Below are 22,597 nucleotides of genomic sequence, written 5' to 3'. Positions count from 1 at the left end.
CATAGTTTTGCTTTGAAACCTCTTAATTCAGTGTCATCTTCAAAGAGAAATTAAGCTGTAAGATAAATATTTTGGTATTTGAAGCCTATCAAAGTGTATGCGAATATCATTTTAATGAGCACATATTTCATTTTTATTTGCAACTTGTACCATATTTCGGTGTACAATCGTGTTATCAGCCGTGCTATGTGAATATAAATTTGTGATAACTATTGCTTATTTTCATAGCCATTACAATATATATACGTTTTGCATAAATATCATAGCTTACAATAAATTTGTTACTCGTGTAAAGCAGGCTGTCATGCATATCGGGTTGAATTTTACACTAATAAAGAATAGTTTTTGCGATAAAATTTGTATAAGATTATTAAAGGGACTCGCTCATGTTTTTGGAACAAAAATGTGTTCACGTCAATGCATCTAAAACACTTATTTCATCATGATTTTACTCTCTGATACTGAGATCGCAGAAACAAGTATATTTAAGTATAAACATATACTTTGGTCGTAGTGGGGTGCAAAGTCACGCCGGTAAAGTCAAGAAAAAAGTTAACCGTGGCTTTGAACATTAGGCAAGAAGCAGTTCTACACTAGTAGATGGATATTTTAACCTTTTTATAATAGATTGATAACATCACATGATAATGTCAATCAAATCAACCAATCACGCTACAGTGAATCGCTGAACCTCGCTAGCGACGATACTTTAAAATTGTGGTCTTCAAAAAAAGATATTTGAGCAAATATTAACATTTGCTGAAGGATTCGAGCCGTCAGCATCTTAGTTTAACCCTCATAATGATTTGCCATACTTAATTATGCTCAATAAAAATAAGTTTTTCGTAAACAGTGAATTTCACAAAATCACGAGCTAGTCCCTTTAAGGCATTACTCTAAAACTCGTAGCATTTTGTTAAAATATGAAAAGAATGTCGTCTTGAGTTATGACAAGTAAGGGTTACTTTTTGATTAATGAAAACATGAGTATTGAATCACTGGTTCGTATACATTTATGAAAAGATGAAATGTTAAAATAATTTGATTTGATTTTTGATAGGTAATCATACGAACAGTCCAATAAATGATGCTAAATTCGTAGGTGGTTTAACGGTTACAAGGCTGGTCCGATCTGATTTCATTTGTATGAAATATTAAGATAGAAATCAAACTAAAAGTAACATGCCAAAAATTCATTTCGAATTGCGGTTGTTTTAACGTAAGATTTGAACTGGTTGCTAGTTTTCATCATTGACTTTTTTAACAAATGGGAAGTAATGATGTATTCGTGTGAATTAAAACATACGACAAAATGAACGCATTAAAAATTTCATCTTATATTAAAGGTTTATCAACTGTTTCAATCAAATAAGAGATCATGATTCATAAACAGAGCACAATTGGTGTCTGTTATTCATGAATTTAAAGGTGTGTTTTCTAAACAATTCACGAATCACATGTTTCACAAAACTGTGAAATAAGTGATCACGAATTTTACATACTGATTTGTGAAAAATGTGCTCGTTGAAAATTGCTCTATCTAGCACAAATCCACAAGCATTTGTGAATACTATTATAACTTTTTTCTTAATTTTGAATTTTGTAGTAGAACGAAGGTGGGTGTTGGTCGGTTTGTAACATATTAAACCAAGTTGGCCTGTGATAGAAATTATATATCCAACGATAGTCGCTATACACTGCAAAATGTTAATTATGCATCATTAATACATTCCAAAATGACACTATTATATTACCAATTTATTGTCAAGTAATTATTACTTACAGTGCATTTCAAAGGATTTTTTTTCCTTAAAAATCATGCATGCTTTAATAATGCACGTCTTATGAATATAGTTGGAAATAAGAGTTACTCAACTTCATTAAGAATGTGAAAATAAACCTGTCAAAAGTTTTGAATCTTGAATTCACGAAATAAACATTTATTTCACTGAGTACAATTTCCAGCTTTTTACTATGCAAATTTGGATATATTTGATGACTGAAAATGATTTTTTTATTATGAAAATAAATCATTTTACGAGTTTTGTAGTACTGTTTGTTGCGGTTGCAGGTTGTCGGGTTACACAGTACGTTTGGTGAAGGGGCTTAAATACTAAAATATGAATTAGTGTTGGGAACGAGGTTGTCTTAGTGATGTGTTGCGTTTGTATAACATGAAATGCCCACGGTGTCAATTTATCCCTCCCCCCACTCGCAACCCCCGGCTTGAGCTAATTTGACCAACTTGGTCCTTCAAATCTCACATATCCCCAGGCCGGGAATCGAGCCCGGGACGCCTTACTGAAAAGTGAGTGCGCCTACCGGACTACCCCGGGCGTAGGAACGAGTGCGTTACCCACTGCGCAAACTGTGTGAATGGTCTAGTGGTATACGTGTAAACTTCTCAAATAAGGCTGTGGATTCGATCCCCATCAGGGGTACTCTCACACAGCCTCTCGAAATAGACACTAGTACTGGTTTCTACCCAGGAAATGGACTGGATCGTCATTCTATAAGCTGCCAGCAGTCGTCAAAATCGGGATAAACGAAATATAAACTAATACCATGAACACTGATAGGGACAAACCAAGCAGCCTTACATTCAACACGTAGCCTCATTTTAAAGCCTAATATACGTTTGAATTTGGGTAGTAGTACCCGTAGCTTCTATACATTCAGAGTACGCCCAAACCAGAACATAGCTTTGTATTTAACTACTGGAATGATAATGGTATTTTACGACTGCTCACTGTTAGTAAATCATTCGGTCAAAATCCATGCAATATGATCAAAGTTATGATTTGCCATAAAGTATTATAGCATTGTGAAAGGATTGTGTATTTCCTCTAAAAATGTTGCAATAAAATAGTCATCTTAAATGAAGTCATGTTTTTGTATGGGTAGAAAAAAGTGATGGAAACTTTCGTAAGAAGGCCATTTTTTACTTGATTCGGTATTTTGTACCAAACCGACCTACTTCAGGGTATTTATTACTTTGGTAGAAATTTTAAGTATAAAATTGTCACATTCTAACTTATTCACTGAAGATTATGAATAATAATGAAACTTGGCTCGATTTTCTCGTTGGCTCGGACTGTAACGAAAGGACCGATTTCATGTACCCTACAGTTAGCAATTCCTTTTGGCTCCTTGTCTGAAATTTCCATAAACTCGAAGAATTTTTGCCGGTCCCTGGGAGTTCGAACCAACGAGGTTCGACTGTAAACTGCCAGCCCCGAGAGTTCGAGCGAATGAGGTTCGACTGTAAACTGATAAACAAACAACACGTACTCATCGACCAGGTACAGACATCACATGCAGACATCGTCTAAATCATGCACCAAATATGTGTCGTGAAATTGCATCTCTTTCAAGGGACGCTCGGGCAATCATTCATTCGTATTATCAAAACTTCCATCTTTCATTGATGACAAATTGCAAATTAAAAAAATCATAATGCTCAACACCTTCATTACAAACCAGTGCGAATTGATATGTTTCGTGCTGATGAGGTAGTTACTCAAATATAACGAGTAACAACGGCGTTTTGTTCAATTGAGAAAGATATTTTGAAAAACTTTAAAGAAAAACGATTTCGTAAAATTCTTGAAAATAGAAAGGCCAAAACAATCGCATACTTATGAATTGGATGTTTTGCGATTTGTTTACAAACTAAGAACACAAAAGGCATGATCAGTCATTGTTTAATAGAGTTATTATCCTGGCAGTGAAAAGACATCTTGACAAGGCTTGTTATGTAAACGGATTAGTTTTTAAGTAAATAATTTATTGAGAAGTTCATCAGGTGAAGAAATTCTTGGAAAATGCTGTCAAAGTTTGTGCAACTTTTGGAAAAGATTAATTTAGCCCTGAACTAGACAGATGTCTCGTATCTTACATTTTAATTGTACGCATCGATGTGCAAAACTCGTTCATTTCCAAGAGAGTTTTACGGCTTGTATTACCATTAAGGCATTAACATAAATCTCATTTCCCAGGTTGATATTTGTGAGGGTCCATATAAGTCAATGACCGTTAGACTCATATCATTCATACATTTGTTAAAACGATTTACGAGAGTGAATGTGTACAACTCAAATGAAGACCATTTTGGATTTTAATTTGACATTTGTGACAATATGATCGCCTGATGACAATACATTTTATACAGCAAAGCGAATGCCCACGTTGGTCGGGCTCAGTTTGTTGATAGCTGTTTAAGCCGTCCTGTGATGTCCCACCACGATGCTCACCTCGACTGACATTCTGACCAACCTCTTTCAATAAACATGCATACTTCGGCGACATTGACTTCAATTCTTAAACAAACATCACATGGATTGCCTCTAGTCACTGGCTGGTAGATTTCAAAGCCATTGGCCCGACTTCGTCGCTTGGCCTCTTGACTTCAAAGAAAGATTTGTCTTTTCTCAGTCAACAAGCCAAGATTGAGTTTCTTAACATCTTCATTAAAATGCAAATTGGAACCACTTTAACTTTTAAATAAGCTTTGCAAGGAACGTTAGAACAGTATTGTATATCGCATACCGAGGCTTTTCGACAGTATTAAGACTAATATACGAGCAATTTTGGCCCCCATGTGAACGTGCGGACATAATTTGCCGTAAAATGCATATGGTTTGGTACTGTATGACTGTCGTTAGAAACATTAGTAGGTTTGAGAAATGGAATTCGTTATGTGTTTTTTTCTACACAATACATGCTGTTCTCTGACCTAACGATTGAGTATGACTAACTGCAACTTGTAAATCAGTTTGGAATGTTTCGTTGCTCATTTAAATAGTGATATAGAAAAAAATGTAGATTAAAAAAGGAATTGCAAGTCATCCGGCTCCTTGAGAGAGAAAAAGGTCATTTATTCGTTCAAAACTGTGACAAAAACGCCTTGTTCCAGGTCCCCGATGTGATGCGTTGCGCTTGGGCTGTCTTATATAGAAACGATCATGTTGCAATGTGATATCATGTTATACAAAGACATTCTGCAGCTCATTTAGGTAGTATTTTGTCAAATTATATGAATAAAAGTGCTACCACATTTTCCATGGGCGAAGAAATTGTGAACACTAAAATGTACTCGGGTTTAACCATAGTCAATGTCTCTTTCATCGCAAGCCCAGCCATATCCTTAAACGATCGACATGAGATATTTTTTCCTTCTTTTGTTACAGTTTTGAAACTTGATTCCGCTTACCGCGGAAATCAGAAACTTATTCCGCAAAACCATTGTGGCTATGATTAATAATACCTGTGTAGAAATAAATAAAGGTTTAAAATGGCAAACTAAACATTGTATTGTATTTCAAACAGTGTCTCAAGGGGCTGATGACAATAACAGGTATGTGTAAAAATTGTAACAAGATTTTAACCACAATAGCCAGAAGGTTGTTGATTGTTAGGATGCTTGTTTGACTGTGGACATAAAATTATACGTTTAGTAGTATTAGATGAGATTGTTAATTTTAAGAGCATTGCAAAGTGAGCTAAGAGATCGTTTTCAGCTTGAAGAGGTAAATGGACTGAGCGGGTATCTAGACCAAACGAGTATGATGGAGTTAATGGCTTGTTACTGTTACGTCTCCATTTATGAAATATGTTTGTGTTTCGTCGTACTTGGTCTCATCGTGCGTGGTCTTGTCTCGTCGTACGTGGTCTCTTCTCGTCGTACGTGGTCTCGTCTCGTCCTCCGTGGTTTCGTCTTGTCGTACCTGGTATCGTCTCGTCATACGTGGTCTCGTCTCGTCGTACGTGGTTTCGTCATACGTGGTCTCGTCTCGTCCTCCGTGGTCTCGTCTTGTCGTACGTGGTCTCGTCTTGTCGTACGTGGTTTCGTCATACGTGTTCTCGTCTCGTCGTATGTGGTCTCGTCTCGTCGTACGTGGTCTCGTTTCTTTTCGTCGTTTGTGGTCTAGTCTCGTTCTCCGTGGTCTCGTCTTGTCGTACGTGGTCTCGTCATACGTGGTCTCGTCTCGTCAAACCTGGTCTCGTCTTGTCGTACGTGGTTTCGTCTCGTCGTACGTGGTTTCGTCTTGTCGTACGTGGTCTCGTAGTACGTGGTCTCGTCTCCGTATACGTGGTCTCGTCGTACGTTGTTTCGTCGTACGTGGTATCCTTTAGCTTGTATCTGATTCTCAAACAGAGCGTTTGTCTGATGCCGATGAAGTTATATTACACCTTACATGAGGGGTTATTTACAGAAGCTACCAACACCTTCCACAATTTATGTCGCTTGGAACCTAATGGCGTTAACCCTACGAAGTATTTAAGGTTTCGTATACCAATTTTTGTTCATGTAGTTACCGACGTTTCAATGTTTGTATTTAAGCGACGAAATGTTTCGGTTTGTCGTCCTACTCAATTCTGCAAATACGTTCATCGTTATAAATACAATTTATGAATTAAACAATCTGTTTCTATTGCTGAACAAATGTTGAGTGTACAACACTTTGAATAAACGACATTATTGTACAAATATGATTACTTGGGGAAATGCGTGCTTAATTTGATTTATTCTACTGCTGGAGGCAGATCTATGCATTTAAAACTTTAAATTTAATTTATTTGAAGCTAAAGGACACGCCTAATCTCACAAAATATACATCGGTTGTGATGTTTCATAGGAAAAAACACAAGATAAAGACGCCGCTTTCAAGAAAGACATTAGTAACAAATTACAACCTTTTCAAGAATTCTGTCATTTAAATAAAGGCTGTGGTCTATCTTATCATGGGTCATTCCCTGTTGTGACATTAGTTATTGGCATCATTGTTTTCACCTGCCTACATCTATCGCCTTGAAATAAGAAACTGCAAGTTAGCTCAAAACGCGACAAGGCTAATTTCTCTTAAACTTGCGGGTATATTTTAGGTTCTAGACTTTTCTGCCGTCGGCGTAAATGCGGAACATAGATCTTCTTTCCAGATTGATTTAGTATTGAAAACAACCAGCATGGCATGTTCATTACTACGTACAATGTTGAGTTGCGAAATCAATTTTAACACCTTAAACAAGGTTGCTCCTAGGGGGTCTATGATATAATTGTTTCTTCACTTAATGAAGTTTCCAAAAAGGAGCTATCGTATTTCAAGTTTGGCACTTGCTTCGAAACCACCCCGGCATAATGAATAACGCAGGCCACTAAGGTCGATTTATCTATATTGTATTCCGTTCAGTATAGCATGTCGAAGTAAATAGACATGATTTATGATTTATGATATGCTTTTATCATGAAATTAGTCAAGACCATGTCGTCAAATATGTCTAGATGCTTTGTATGGTTTTAACGCTTAGACGCTGACAAAAATGTAAGAAATTCATAGACTTTATATCTTATGAGATATCTAATATAAACAGGCATTCCAAGTCTGTTTGAAGCTGTAAGATCCGACTAAAATAACTACGAGTCGTGACGGTGGTGGTCAAGGTCATTGTCTGCTATGAGGTGGGCGCATGCATGCAATATCATACTGATTAGATATTTTAAAGACATTTTACTCGCACATTGCTTGTAAGTACAGTCGAACCCATTTGGCTCGAAGTCGCTTGGCTCGAAATACTCGTTGCCTCGAACTGGATGTTTGGGACTGATTTCTTGTATTTCAAAAGGTAAGCATTACCGCTTAGGTCGAATTTTCCGATGCTCAATCGGTTTTTTTCACCGGTTCCTAGGAGTTCGAGTCAACGGGGGTCGACTGTACCTAATAACATATCAACTTCATTATGATTAAGACTGGTGCATTTTGAATCATTTTAATTATCAAGGTTGCACCGTTTCCTAAGACATGAATGGATGTCGGAAAGATGTTTTTGCCCGCCCACCTGTCCTATCTGAATTTATCGGATTAATCTCCCTTGCTATAATGCTATCTTATCCACAAGCCCAGGCTGTTACGGCGCAATTACATGCCTGAATTCATTGAGAAAATCTTTGCTTAATTTAAAGACATTAATTCGTTGTTAACACCGAGGTGTTTTGGTTCCTTTCCAGGAGTTCTGTGCTCTCTGATAAAGTGTTAATTGGTGCAAGATAGCCTCCGATAGCCTAGCAAACCTTGGAAGGGGTCTGTACTTTGTCACGCAAGGCTTGGGCAAAAATGTAAACCAAACAATGACATGAATGAATCGAGTAAATATTTAAAGAAGAGCTACTCTTTGTTTGTATATGTAAATGGTGAATTAATTAACCATCACTCCTTTCTGACGTTTCCAATAGAGCAGGTTTCCCCAACTGCGCTTTTTTCACGCCCTACATAAAGTTCTCCTGGTAAATTATAAATGAATATTTTTTTCTATATACGAGAGCATTTCTTCTTCTTTTTTTGTCTTTACAATAACTCCCATTTCATAGTGGTAGCTAAACGGCACAGATTAACCGTGCTATATCTATCAGGCGAGTGTAATGTCATTCACGGGGTTACTGGGTGAATTAACTATGTTGTACCGCGTTGTCCATGGCGACGTTCAATAACTACCGTGCGTATAAGTGAATAAATGTTTATCCGCACGCTACTAAGTTATAGCACGGTTAAGTTCCGCCTACTTGATTACCGTTCCGATATCGGAGTTAATGTATGGACGAAATTAAAGGAATTTCTCTGAAATATGATACAACTAAAGATATGGTGGACTATGGTGAATTAAGACCTAAGACTTGAAATATACAATGTTGTAAAAGAAATAGTTGTAAAAGGCAAACTTAATCTAGTTAAAAGACACACTTTTACGTCGCATAACTAGAGTGTTGACAGTTACTCCGCTCAGTCGCTGCTACCAGTAATCTGTATGCATATTTGCAGTGTAAATCTTTAAATTATGATAAATGAGTATGTATGGCTAAGTCACTAGGAACTTGCCATACTTGAATGAGGAATGCGTCTAATTGTTCTAGCATTTACCGAGTTTTTTTAATTCGGTTGATGGGAAATAAATATTTGCCTTAAAAGCAGTTTTACTCGAGATAAAAACGATATGAAAAATATGTCTTATCATCCTAAAAATGACATTTTACAATTACTGTATAAGATACTCATCTCGTACGGAGAATGGTTGTGTAAGCAAAAAATGAATAAACTGTCTCTATTTTAACATTGACATGGTCTGTTCACACGAGAGCTACATTTGTAACGACACTTCATTGGTAAAGAAGCCAAGTATTTTAAAGTGCAGATTTTTTTTTTTTTATATTGATATGCATTTACTTTTTATATTGATATGCATTTACTGCACTAAATGGGTCTTAGGCGGTCCTAGGCCGGCGTACGCTGGTTCCGTTTTGTTCAAGATACCGAAACGGGGTTAAATATTATACTGAAACGTCTTAAATGGGTGTGAATGGATGGGAGGGGGGGGGGGGGGGGGTAGAAATCGGGACGCTTTTTGTTGAGTTAAATACAACACTGTCTCAATTGACCCCCACAAGGCCTTGGACATATTTGGCAGCAAATTAGTTCTATATCATAACCGTATATTTTAATATCGAGATATTTTCTAAAAGTGACCATTGATTAACACTATTTGAATATCATAATGTCTTGATTTACCGTGCAATATCAGGGTACAGAGAGGCCGTTTATGCGTTTTGAGTCACCAAGATATTGCATAAACAGAAATTGGTATTTAAAATCTGCATCTACACATTAACAATAAGAAGCGAACACTTTGCGCCTTTATGCAAAATTATGCAAACGACTTGTCTTTAATGACTCCATAAGATATACAATAAATAGACAAACAGGAGTCAAGTACGAACTAAAAATTAAATATTTCAATTACAACGTCTACCTCCGAGATGTGTCTGGCTATTATTGTTTACCGAATTTAAATGCTGATATCAGACATTTGTGTGTAAAGATAAACGACATGACCGCAACATCGGAATATTTTTAATCCGCGACCGAATTGATATGTTTTCCTAAGTAAATAATGTATTACAGTCTAACTCCGTAAGCTCGAGCTCCCAGGGACCGGCGAGAATATCTCGAGTCTTGGAAAATTCGAGCCAAACGGAAATGCTTACATTGAGTATAAAGAAAGCGATCCTTTACATCCACTTCGAGCCAACAAGGAATTCGAATCAAGCGTGTTCGAGCGAACGGGGTTCATTGTATTTATTGAGCATTTTCATCAACGAAATATTTCATGGCAGTATCATTTACCGTCCTCCTCGCGAATGGTTGTTCTGTTTTGTATGTTGTTTATTTGTCAATGTATAATTTCAATCTTTAACTTGTTTAAGTAGATTCTTAGATTGCTGAAGGCCTTTATATGAAGGGATATGAAAAAAGGTTAATGCCGAAACTTAATTGGTTTTAGCTTTCGTAGTACTTCTTTGATATTTTTCCAATTTACAATTTATATCCATCCTTAATGAAATTCCATTAAGCTTCAAAGCCTCGGTTTCAGAATTCAAATTGTCGTCTGCTTACAGACGATTACATTCGCATTTAGCTTCTGACCAAATATTACCAAAAACCGTGGAAAAGTCGTCTGTTTGACTTTATCAGGTGAATTTATCTACCGATAAATTGTCATAACAAATATTTCTTAAATGGAGTACTTATTTTTATAGTTCTTAATTAATTTTATAAAAGGATATAACTTTCATATTATAATATTCACATAACCTTAAAAAAAACACATTAAAAAACTTGTGTGATATGTTCTTTATGTTATTACATCTTCAAATTCATGCAATATATTTGTAACTTATGATTTTTATCAACATCATCATAAATTCCATCCCTCCTATTTTTGTCGCGCCATAATATCATATAGTTATGACATTGTATATATTTATAATTATATACTTGATTTAATCTATTCACTTTTATTTTCTCATAACGTATTGTTAAACTTTCAATTACGCAACGATGTTGATGACAGTTGAGCATGTCACGTCTGTTCACCCGCGGACTGATTCTTAAAATAAATTATTGATACAGTGCTGGGGGGAGGGAAGGGGGTGCTGGGTGCGCTGGGAGGGGCGATGTTTATGTCTACCATTGGTGATAAATATCAGTATCAGTTAAACCTAGAGCGCACTTTGTACTTAGGGGCGGGTCTGACGCTAGAAGTGGCGTACTTTCGGGTCGCCTTGGACGTGAGCTCCTTTCGTGAGCTCCTTTCCTCAGGAACATGGTTTGAGGGATTGGGGGTCCTCTCGCAAAAACATTCTGGATAATTTTAGACTAAAACAGTGCATTCTGATGTGATGTATGTTTAGGGTGCAACACCCCTCCCCACCCCCACCCACCTTCGCACACAAACATACACCCTCTCAACCGCTATGGTTCCTTTGTGTGCTTCGAATGATCTTCCTTTAAGAATAAGTTCCATTATTATATGCACATTTTCCAAAAATAGTTATGCGATCCCTGCATTCCGATGTCACATGTACAAAGGTATTGCGTTACATTTCAGGTGAATGGTGCCAGTCTTGGTCGAGTAAACTCACAGATATCAGACGAAACAGAGTCATCAAAGAGTGACAACAGGATTGAAAAACGTTCAAGCCCCATTCATAGCATTCTAAATTTCAACAAAATAATTGACATACATAAACAGGGTGGTGGGATAGACCCTCCGACAGGAGAAATCACAACCCAAATACGGAAACATAGACTCATTAACTTGTGCAATAAAAAGTTCGTTAAGATTATGAAACCGGGCAAGAAGTTCATTCGTGCTGACGGAGCGTACGACGAGCGAAGCACGAACTTCAGTGAGTATATTTGTTTACGGTATTCGATAAAAAATTGGTTTGAATATTAGGTGCTTGGTGATGCCATATGATGTTGGTATCAGTTTGACAGCGTTTGATATGGAAAGAAAGAATGTGTAAAACAATATCGAAAACAAGCGTTTTTGGCTTTAGAATATTTCAAAAATAGCCGATTTCAGATGAAATAAAAACAACAAAAACATTACATAACTGCAAAACAGCTTATTTTTTAATGTGTTTTTGGAATTTCACTCCTACGTACAAGGTACATAAGGTAGAAAAATCAGCTTTCTATATGCTTATCAAAAATTGCTCTCCCTAAGCCAATTTGTGACCACTATGCGCAAGATACTTAAGTGATCATGCAGCAAGCAAGACTCTTTGAATGGTACCGACATCATATGGGGTCATCGGGCATAAACAATTTTGTATTTTAATTAGAACCAATGGTTCGATGAAAGTAACAAGCTTATTTGTACATCAGATACCTTTAGTTACAAAAAGTTATTATTTGGAATAACGAGGGTATTGAATTGTGAGTATCTGCGTTGATTTATGTCAAGCAATGGAGGTAATATTTTAAAAATGAAAATATTGATTTAAACTTGATCATTGTTCACCGCGACTCGCTCAAGTGACCTCTATTCAGGCCAAAAGTCTGATATGGTGAGTCATAAAACAGGCCGCCCAAACCCGGCTGCCGCGGTCGGAGATGGGTCCGGCTTGTAGCCATCAATTTTCATAGTCTAAACATGGCCATAAACCGGACTTAATCCTAACAGTTGTTTGAATTTAATAGACCATTTACGGCATTATAATAATCAACTTAAGCCCCCTTAAACCACATCTGTCTGTTTGATACTTTATAGATTTGCTGCGGATGAAAATAGGATTTCTTGGTCATGTAATTAAAGCCTTTCTAAATGATCCCCTTATTTAATTGAATTACCTGATGATAACATTAAAGACCGAGTTTCTTTATCTCTGACGATTTGATTTCGAATGGAAATCTATTTGAAGGCCAATATGTAAAATTTCGCAAAAACACAGATGATTTCACGGCAGATATCTTGTCATCTCGTGTGATCTTAGGCTAATTATCTGTAGATATCAATAGATATCTAGACGGTTGACCGCCGAATACCAACAAATAAAGCATTGATTGATCAAACAAAATAAAAACTTCATTAACACGTTGATCGGTGACGGCCACACGGACGAGCGTCTGTGTGAAAAGCAAACATGGCGAGACATCTTGAGCGGCAAAATGAACTTGTCTAGGACATTGGTCAAATCAACTACCAGTTAAAATGCCTGTCGTTCACCAATAGTATATTTAATTATATAATTATTTGTGTTTTGCCTACTTTAGTGATCTTTTATCATGAATCTGCATTAAAGCTGCACTCTCACAGATTAACAGTATTAACATTTTAGTTGTCCTAGAATAAGCTGATTTTGGCGTCAATGTCTTTAATTCAGTCATATAAGATAGCTAACAATAGAACAGATTTCCATTGATAGAAAAACATTTTTCTTAGATATGAAAAAATATTTTGTCAGCAGTCTTATAGTACTGGTTTCCAAACATTTGTGCAAAAAATGGCTCATTCCAAGACAAACAATTAAAGATGTTGTCAAAACGGTCAATCTGTGCGGTGCAGCTTTAAAAGGGGCCATAGTACAATAATAATTAGTTTGTAGGAAATACGTCCAAGAGTTGCCCATATGACTACGCAAGTTTAAAAAAATAACTGAGCCCTCATCAATTTCAAACGTTATAAACAATGAGATCCAACGCTTAACTCCGGCAAACAACGCAACGTAACGTCAGCAAGTTTAGCGTCAAGTCACGTAAAACTGTGTTATTATGTTACGGTAATAAATGAACGTTGTTCATTTCGCATTAATTTTCAATATAAGCATCTTGACATTTCCCATATAAACTGCGGTATTAATGTCTTTTATTGACAGTAGTTTGATTTACTCGATGTAAAACAGTAGATAAATTACATGGCCTTCGGAAGACGACTGTACGAAATGACAAAATATACAAAGTGACAAGATACAACTGACTGAATGATTAGGCAAGAGACTGAAGTGGACGAAAAATACCTTTGTAGCCTTCAAGCTTAATACTGTGTTAATCCTTCACAAGGTTAAGCTTATCATAATAATGTATAGTGCAGAATGGCATGCTATTTTTATGTTGAGGATATGTTCAGGCTAAGTTATATAACGTTCTAGGTTTAAAAACAAAGCTCAGCATCAGTCGGTGTTTCACCTTAGCGCAGGTTCAATCCGTCTGCTACACTCCTACAAAGGAAGTAGCCTCGCTTAGGTATTCACACATTGACGTAGGACCCGCTTCCTTTAAAGAGCCAGTTCGTAAACTGAAACTATCTGAGTGACAATTTTTTTGATATTTTGTAAAAAAAATAATAATAAAAAAGTTAGCCCGTTTTTGAGTAAAAAAAGCACAATGTTAACAAAATTAAAGTGTTTGCCGTTTTTGATGTTACTACAGATTTACGACTTTTGAAGTAAGGACTCGAATCTTTAAATGAAAATTCCGCCAGTCTTTTTGATGAGTATAGAACATTTCATCGGTACTTTTTTTGCCAGTCCAACAAATTAAATCGAATATGCTTCGTATCGTTTTATCTAAATCTTATAAAGACCACATGACATCTTTCATGTCAATGAAAATGTACATAAGTTCGTTCAATCGTAACAACTCGGACATCTCCGGCAAGTTTCGGGATATCTGTCCGATAATTGCCGAGGTCATCCGATTGAAGTTGTTGACATACCCAGTTCGTAACCTCTGCCTATAGATGGCTCATTAGATTCTTTGTTAACCCATTATGATTTAAACCAGGATCAAATGATCATAGAATCCCGATGTAAACAATGTTATTCTTTAATGTGGAGATTTTGTTTCACAAAAAACACCGACCGAGCAACCCGGTGAATGGCCTTTTCTAGTCCGCTATTGATGATTTTGGAATTAAAAATATTAACTTAATTCGGAAAATCGCGAAGACAAATATTTGACTTGGTGGCTTTTTCGTTTACACTCATGTTATATCATTATCCTTCAATATTATTAGCATTACGATATTGACACTTAATATGTGGTAATATAAATATGAAATCAATCAGGATTTATCTAAAAAGATAAATTTGTAATGTATTAGATTCACACAATTTTGCAAAATGGACGTTCTAGCGCTCGTGACGTAATCATAACCAACTTATGAGAATTCTGTCTAAAACAGCATGTAAAAGTCAGTTTAATGTGCTGAATTAATAATATTCAAGCCCAACACTATCGCCATTTATTTTAAATGTGATACTTAAAGTATGTCATTAAATATAACATGGCATATACACGGTGCAAAGCCGCAAACGTTCCAATTGCATTTTGCAGTTTTGTAAGACACTTAACACCCACATTTGCATGCAAAAGGCTAGTTAAACGAGGCCATAAAATGAAACATGCGTATTTGTACAGGTATTTTAATGCTTTTTGGGATTTCCATCTACATTTATCTATGTCAATGCCTTGATTTGTCAAAACGGAACATAGTTTCATAATGACAGTGGCTTTAGCAAAAGTCATTCATGTCCAGATTTGTTAATTAATCAGGGAACCTTTGCATTTATCAAAAACGATTGGGGCAGTTTAATAATCTTATTATAATGACAATTTTTTCCGCCAAAAATACCAATAGGAAATGAAAGCTGATGTTTTTTTACAGAAATAATTTTAATCATCGTAGGTTATAAAAAAAGGAGACGGTAAAGAGGGATACAATCAACAAGTTCATGTGTGTTGTTGTCAGATTGGTAGATGGTCAGCATTTGGGACATAGCAAAAATCAGAGGGTCCATTTCCTCTGCCCTTCCTACATATCATCTTGGCAAAACATGGCACATGGCTCATGTTTTGTTGTATGTTTGTTACTAAGAATAGAACCTGGCCTTGACCCTTCCTACATATCGTTTAAGCAAAACATGGCACAGTCAGGGCTCATGTTTCATTGTTAGTTTTTTATTCAGAACAGTCCATGACCATGACCTTTCCACCATATCATCTTAGAAAAACATGGCACACAAAAGGCTCATGTTTCATTGTTAGTTTGTTATTCAGAACAGTTCATGACCTTGACCCTCCCACCATATCATCTTGGCAAAACATGGCACACAAAAGGCTCATGTTTCATTGTTAGTTTGGTATTCAGAACAGTTCGTGACCATGACCCTTCCACCATATCATCTTAGAAAAAACATGGCACACAACAGGCTCATGTTCCACTGTAAGTTTGTAAGTAAGAATAGTCCATGACCTTGACCCTTCAACCATATCATCTTTGTAAAACTTGGCACAGAAAAGGCTCATGTTTCATTGTAAGTATAGTAGAAAGAAAATTATGCGTCCTTTGCCATTCCGCAAATATCATCTTTGCAAAACATAGCAAAGACACATGGAAGCACCATGCCCATTACTGCATTATAAATGTTTGTTAAACGAAGAAAGCAAACAGCAAAACTACCACGATCTCACAAGCATGCTATGACAGTAGGATATAAATTGCCTAACAATTATGTACCGCTACAACTATGCTGTGTAAGTCTATTGGCAGGTTGTTCGCTCGTTTCATTACAATTTAGCAGTAACGCTAATTTATAACGCTTTTTCAAGATACAAGCCAGAAAGCAATCGTTTCTTTGCGTTTATTCGCTTTTAATGACTGTTTGCCTTAAAGTCGACAACACCTAGTGTCTTTTTTCAGTGACACTGACATAGTTAATAGTTCGTATGTACAGTATCTTGATCAAGTCTCCCGGTTTGGAAACCCTACAGTTGTTGGCCTGGCTGTCAATAATCACAATGATGTCTTTAAGATTTTGTCATAATATTGTTTGATGAGTTTTTATTCTGTACAATATGACCGTAAACTGTCGATCACCATGGCATAGTTGTGTTCTATATAGAATCCCAAGTCAGCAATAATATAAACCTGGATCAAACAACTATACGTATGGTAATTAAATGTGTAGGCGTATTTACAATTCAAGGAAAACAAGAAAATGATTATATGCATGGCTATCTGCATAGCCACGACTTACGGGTTATTATATACACGCAATTATATAATACTTCATCTATTATTATATGAATATAAGGAGTATAACGGCTCCGACAGCATAAGTTATTGAAAGTATACACGAGTGCTTTAGTGGGATAATGTAATTACAATCACGAGGGTGTTGGGTAACGTAAATGTTTCGTACACTGTTGTCAAGGGAAACGTTCAATAACTAGTCAGCGATAAAATTGAAAAGCGCTGCAATTTATCCACACAATAGTTATTGCACGGTTAAGCTCCGCCTTATTATTACCGTTCCGATAAGGGGGATAATGTATAGCCGAAAACAAAGAAAACACTCACATGCTTCAATAGTCATTGGATGAACTTGTTTAACCTTTTCCTGAGTTGTGTCAAATTTCACGCAGCTTTACATACACACGTGTTATACGTTTATACCATACGTGTGATATATGTGTAACGTATATGCATATATTTTGTTTGTACTTTCAGGTTACCTTACGTTCGTTTCGTTGCCAAACGGGCACATCAATATCCTCTCGCAATCCAGCGGCCTATACCTTTGTTTCAACAAACGTTGGAAGCCTACCGCAGTTGTAAGTACCATATCTTAAATTTACAACCCGAGTTTACTCAAAAACCATCCTAGATTGAACTTAAATCTAAGAATAGAATCTAAGTGTTTTGATTGGTCTGTATATTTAGCTAACCAATAGGATGAGTGGAATCACTGAGGCGTGTCTAAGGATAAGATCAATACTCCTCACTGATTCCATTCAATCCATTGGCCAAAATTTTAGTGAAATCTAAGGTGGTTCTTGAATACAGCCGAATATCTTTTATTGTTTTCTTGTCTTAAAATAATCACGTTTTTAAGAGTATCATCTTTTGACATAAAATCTTATAAGGAAAATGGTTTATCTGTTCACGCGTCTTGCCTAGAAATAGTATTTGTATTTATAACAACTAATTGATCGTCGTCAGTGATTAATGTTATTCTAGACTTCTACGAAGGTCTATTTTTGACCAAATTGTCAGTAATTCTTGATTGTGCTCCTAGGACGTCAGTTTTTACTGGAAATTTAATTGCCTCTGCAAATAATTTATCGGTTAATTTGTCCAAGTCGTCTGAAATTTACTAAGAGCTTGACTTTTACAAAGAATTATTTTAGACTCACCCATGGCAATAACATAATGATCTAAAGCTGATTTAAACATGTATGTAATGTCGAGTTCTATAGTAATTGGTCCCACCTACGTTCAAAATATCTCCGTCATTACAACATCATTAAGATTATGAATTACTGTTGAAATAGCATTCGTATAAACCAATTTGTATAATAAAGGTTGGCGACGCTGAGATATGATAAGGTGGAAAGGCCAAGGTCTTTTCATGCCTGCATACTTGCCTATTTGCTATAACGTTGAAAGCAAACTGATCTTTATGCATGTTTATTTGATATCACTTAACCTTTCTTCTTGACTCCTCGATATATGGACAATACTCTTTGTATTCGACCAGCATTACAGAGACTGAACGTAGCCAAAACGTAGGTTTCGGGTAAGCTTCGTCAAGGCTTTGAATATCTTGTCTATAGTATTTGGTGTCGGCATACACTCGAATCGCGTATATTCTGATTTTGAGATCCTTTTCTAAATCGAAAGTACTTAAACCGGAAATGTATCCCATAATACCCTGTGGTGTGAGATAAAAATAGATTCCTGTGACGTGCCTGTCCCATTTTCGCGCCATTCTTTTAACGTTTTTGAAAAAATAATTATAAATGTTAAAATACGGTTAAAAAGTACACTCACCAAACTACTTAAATACAGTCATATCACACTTCTGAAAGGAAGCTTATAATACATCGTATAAACTGCTTATGTGATCAAACAGTTGTGTCGGCTTGTTTTATGTTGACTTGATGAGTTATAACAGTTACACCAAATGTTGTCAAATTGATCAGTATATACGAAATACGCTTCCATACTAAACAAATTGACCCTTAGTATGTGCTATCATTTACAATACAGAAATATGTTCTCTGGTTTTGGATTTTGAAAACTCGACCCGTATAATGTTCTATCATAATTATACAATACAGACATTTGTTCTCGGGTTTTGGATTTTAAAAAGACGTAAGGACTCTTGTCAGCTATTTTTTGTTTCGTCCCCGCATTCGTGGAAATATGATACATTGATAACAGTGTTTTGATAACACGATCCAGTTATGTATAGTGTATGTGACCCAAAATGTTCCTCTTAATTTGTACGGTCATATAACACTGATACCGACACATTCCAGTTTAATTGCTTAGTGCTCTTGTCCGGGTATTTAAGAGCAGAACTGTTGTATGTCATCTTCTACTGGTTTTAAGATAATGGACTGGCAAAACTCATGGCTTCTGTCAAATACACTTAACTTTGCATGAACAGTTCAGTCTGATGGTATTCATGTTCAAGGGATTTTGAAGCTTGCATACACTTTAAAAAAAGCGTTTTCTGACCAGTAGACACAATAAAGCAAGCTATCTGTCAAGAATGGTTGAATTAAGGTTTAAGAAAAAGAATCGTTAATTCGATATGTATGTTTTTGCTGGGTATTTGCATTAAAACTAGTAAGAAGTACAGTAAACTACGACCGATCGAGGTCGCGGGACCGAGCAAAACCTTCGAATGATCCAATATTTCGACCTACCCAAGTTCTCGTTTTAGTCCGTTATGAAATGTCTTATAAAGTTGTTTTCAAGTTTTAAAAATAATGTAACAGAAAAAACAGTAAATAAATAGCAATCTTAGTAATTTAAAGATGATTGAACCATGTCCACAGGGCGTTTAGTTCCTTAAGGCCGGAATCCTTCATATTCAAACTAAATTTTCGGATTTGGGATTTTTGGTCTCTTTTCATCCATGACCTCCAAAGCTTAGTAGGACTCGATCTGACAGAGTGTCCCTTTAAGTCATAAAAGTAGGTTTTAAAGTGAATACAAATGTAAATGCTTCACATATAAATGCAAAATGCCATTTATGTCATATGTGTTACCATTACAGCAGTACAATAGCTCATATTTTTAATGGCAAGTAATAAATGTCATCGAAAATTAGTCGTCTTTTGATAAATCGAAAGTATTTAATTTTTGGAGTAAATGTCATTCACGCAATACAATTATGATCATTTAGTTTGTGATAGTTGATAAATTAACATTTTTCAGCAGATGAACTTACAGCATGATCAATTTAAACACATATATCATCAGGTGTATAAATGCATCAGTTTTGTCTAGTGTTATGATTAATAAGTTTCCCTGTTCAAAGCTGCACTCTCACAGAATGACCGTTTTGGCAACTTTTTATTTTTATTATTTATCTTGAAATTAATCAATTTGCGTAAATATCTGGAAACATGGTGAAATAAGATTGGTGACAAAATATCAGATCGCAGTTTTTAGTATTTACGTTCAAAAATTGAAAATGTGTGGCTGAAAGCGTTCCTAACGTTTTAAGAAAAAATAGCACTTCGGCATAAAACATCACTTTTCGAACGTGAATATGATAAACTGCGATCTGATCCTTTGTCAGCAGTCTTATATCACTGGTCCTTAGACATTTACGCTAAAATTGGCTCATTCTAAGACAGCTATTTAAAAGTTTCAAACGGTTCATCTTTGAGAGTATAGCTTTAAACTTCAATTCATAAGAAAAAAGTATTTTTCAAACTTGGTTAGACCAGTGTAAAACAATACGGACATTTATTAACTGTTTACAAATATAAATTATAAGCATATGATCAAAGTCTCTTATCTAATCAAAATAAACACAGATATATGATTTACTGTCGCTCAATTTAGATACGAGTCCCCGGATGGGTTTAATTATCGGACATTTAGGCTCCCTATCCTGTTTTATGTTGGATTTTATACGCATGTAATCAAATTGTGGCCCACTTTTAGATAGACATTTGCTTAAGGCCATAAAATATAAAGTAGTTTTATATACCATAAAATCATTCAATTTCTCTGCTGAACTATATCTTTACCATATAGTTTATATCTAATTTGTTTGTCCAATGTATGGAAGTAATTGGTAGATTACAGGGGTTGATCCAGGACTGGACGTTAGAGGGGGCAAAACTTAGAATAAGCTTTGGACTTGCGCCTCTCCCTCCGAATCGAAATATATGTTTAGAGATTAGACGGTGTGTGGGGGGGGGGGGGGGGGGAGGGGGGGTATCCCCCCAAGAAAATGATAACGTTTCTTGTCCGACATGGTGGATAATGGGCGTATTAAATTACTGTCACGCTCCTATATTGATATAAAAAGTAAACCTGGACGATTTTATGGGTAAGTGGGGGGGGGGGGGTGCGCCCTCCTCCTGGATCCGCAAGAGAGATGTATAGTTTTTTTCTGTATTTCAGCTTAGGTATTTGGAAATAAAGTTGCTCATTCTTTTGTGAAATCGAACACCACTTTGATCATTTCGTTCTTTCAAAATACATTTTACAACCAAATTTGGTCGGCTTTGATAAACAAAACACGACCTGAGCAAATTTCAGACGAATTAAGGTATTCAACTATGCAAGAATCCGTTTCATACTCCCTCGCAAAATGACATTTTTTAGTCATGATTTTCTCCTAAACTATCAGTAATGATGTTGCTTTCAATGTATTACGTTGTATACTCATAATACTATCTGTCGTTGATAATGCCATTCCAGTTTTGTCCAATTCTTTGACATGTTTATATTCTTCGTGAACGTGATTACGTTGAATACCATCTCCTCCATATATTATTACGAGTCTTCGTGAACGTGATTATCTCTTCCATATATTATTACGTAGTTCGTTACAAGAACAGTAATTTGAACAACATGATAAACTGTTATTGCCTATTTACGATAAAAAAGATAGTCCCTCTGTGGCAAGTATGGCCATTTAAAAAGATGTATCGCAATTCTTCCATTTGTAAAGAAACAAACTAGATATAGATTAACACAGTGTCCTCAAACTTGAAATTTATGACAAAAATGGATATTTTACGTTTTACATATAAGCTCAAATAAGTTATATAATTAGTGTTTATTTTTATTGTTTTCTAAGCGATTAAGTCAGTAAGCCGGGCGCAGCCTGGTGCCGACTGATAGTTTCGAAGACCATGAAGATTAAACTTGACTTTTTAGTGTTCAGCAACAAATACCTCGCGAATGTCTCTATACTTGTCAGCGCGCGAGCTTTTAAGTAACTCACCTTATAAAACCAATAAATGATTAAATGGGAATTTGGCGGTTGTTTTCGTTACTTAAAAGAAGTCCTACTTAATGGATTTTTGTTTGTCAAGAGCTCTTTTAAATGGTTCAATGTCAGTATTTCCGACATTCTCATCGGAGGACGTAAAGGCCTGAACACTTTTACTTGTTATAGTGCAATGCAAAACATAAATATATTAACCGCAATGTACAAAACAAATACTGTTTAATATGTCTGAATAGATATAAAGATAAGAATTTTAAATGCTTGTTCTCGTGCTTGCTCGTTTCACTCAACATTAAACTTTAATTTGCATACACAAGAACAACAAACAACACTTGAATTTAATATATTTAATGATGACTGGACTAAAATTGTTCAGTGCAAAAGTTGAAATGAAAATGTAAGACAACGGTTGAAAGGTTAATAAAGATATATGTCACAGACTTAATCCTGATAAGAAACGCCTCTTGTTCTGTTTACATTGTGTATTGATTG

General features: G+C 35.8%; 1 protein-coding gene across 2 annotated transcripts in view; it reads left to right on the top strand.

Moving 5' to 3' along the window:
• The window catches only part of LOC128212300 (uncharacterized), a 63,928-nt gene that overhangs the window by 29,986 nt on the left and 11,345 nt on the right, over window positions 1-22,597 (top strand). For both annotated transcript variants that reach the window (XM_052917688.1, XM_052917687.1), the window contains exons 3-4: window positions 11,437-11,737; window positions 17,347-17,450. In XM_052917688.1, the coding sequence (XP_052773648.1) occupies window positions 11,437-11,737; window positions 17,347-17,450 (405 nt within the window). The remainder of the gene's footprint in view (window positions 1-11,436; window positions 11,738-17,346; window positions 17,451-22,597) is intronic.

The sequence above is a fragment of the Mya arenaria genome, chromosome 12 (genome assembly GCF_026914265.1).
Source record: "Mya arenaria isolate MELC-2E11 chromosome 12, ASM2691426v1".
Classification (NCBI taxonomy): Eukaryota; Metazoa; Mollusca; class Bivalvia; order Myida; family Myidae; genus Mya; species Mya arenaria.
Note: the sequence above shows the minus strand (reverse complement) of the source record. Positions and strands in the feature narration are given on the sequence as shown.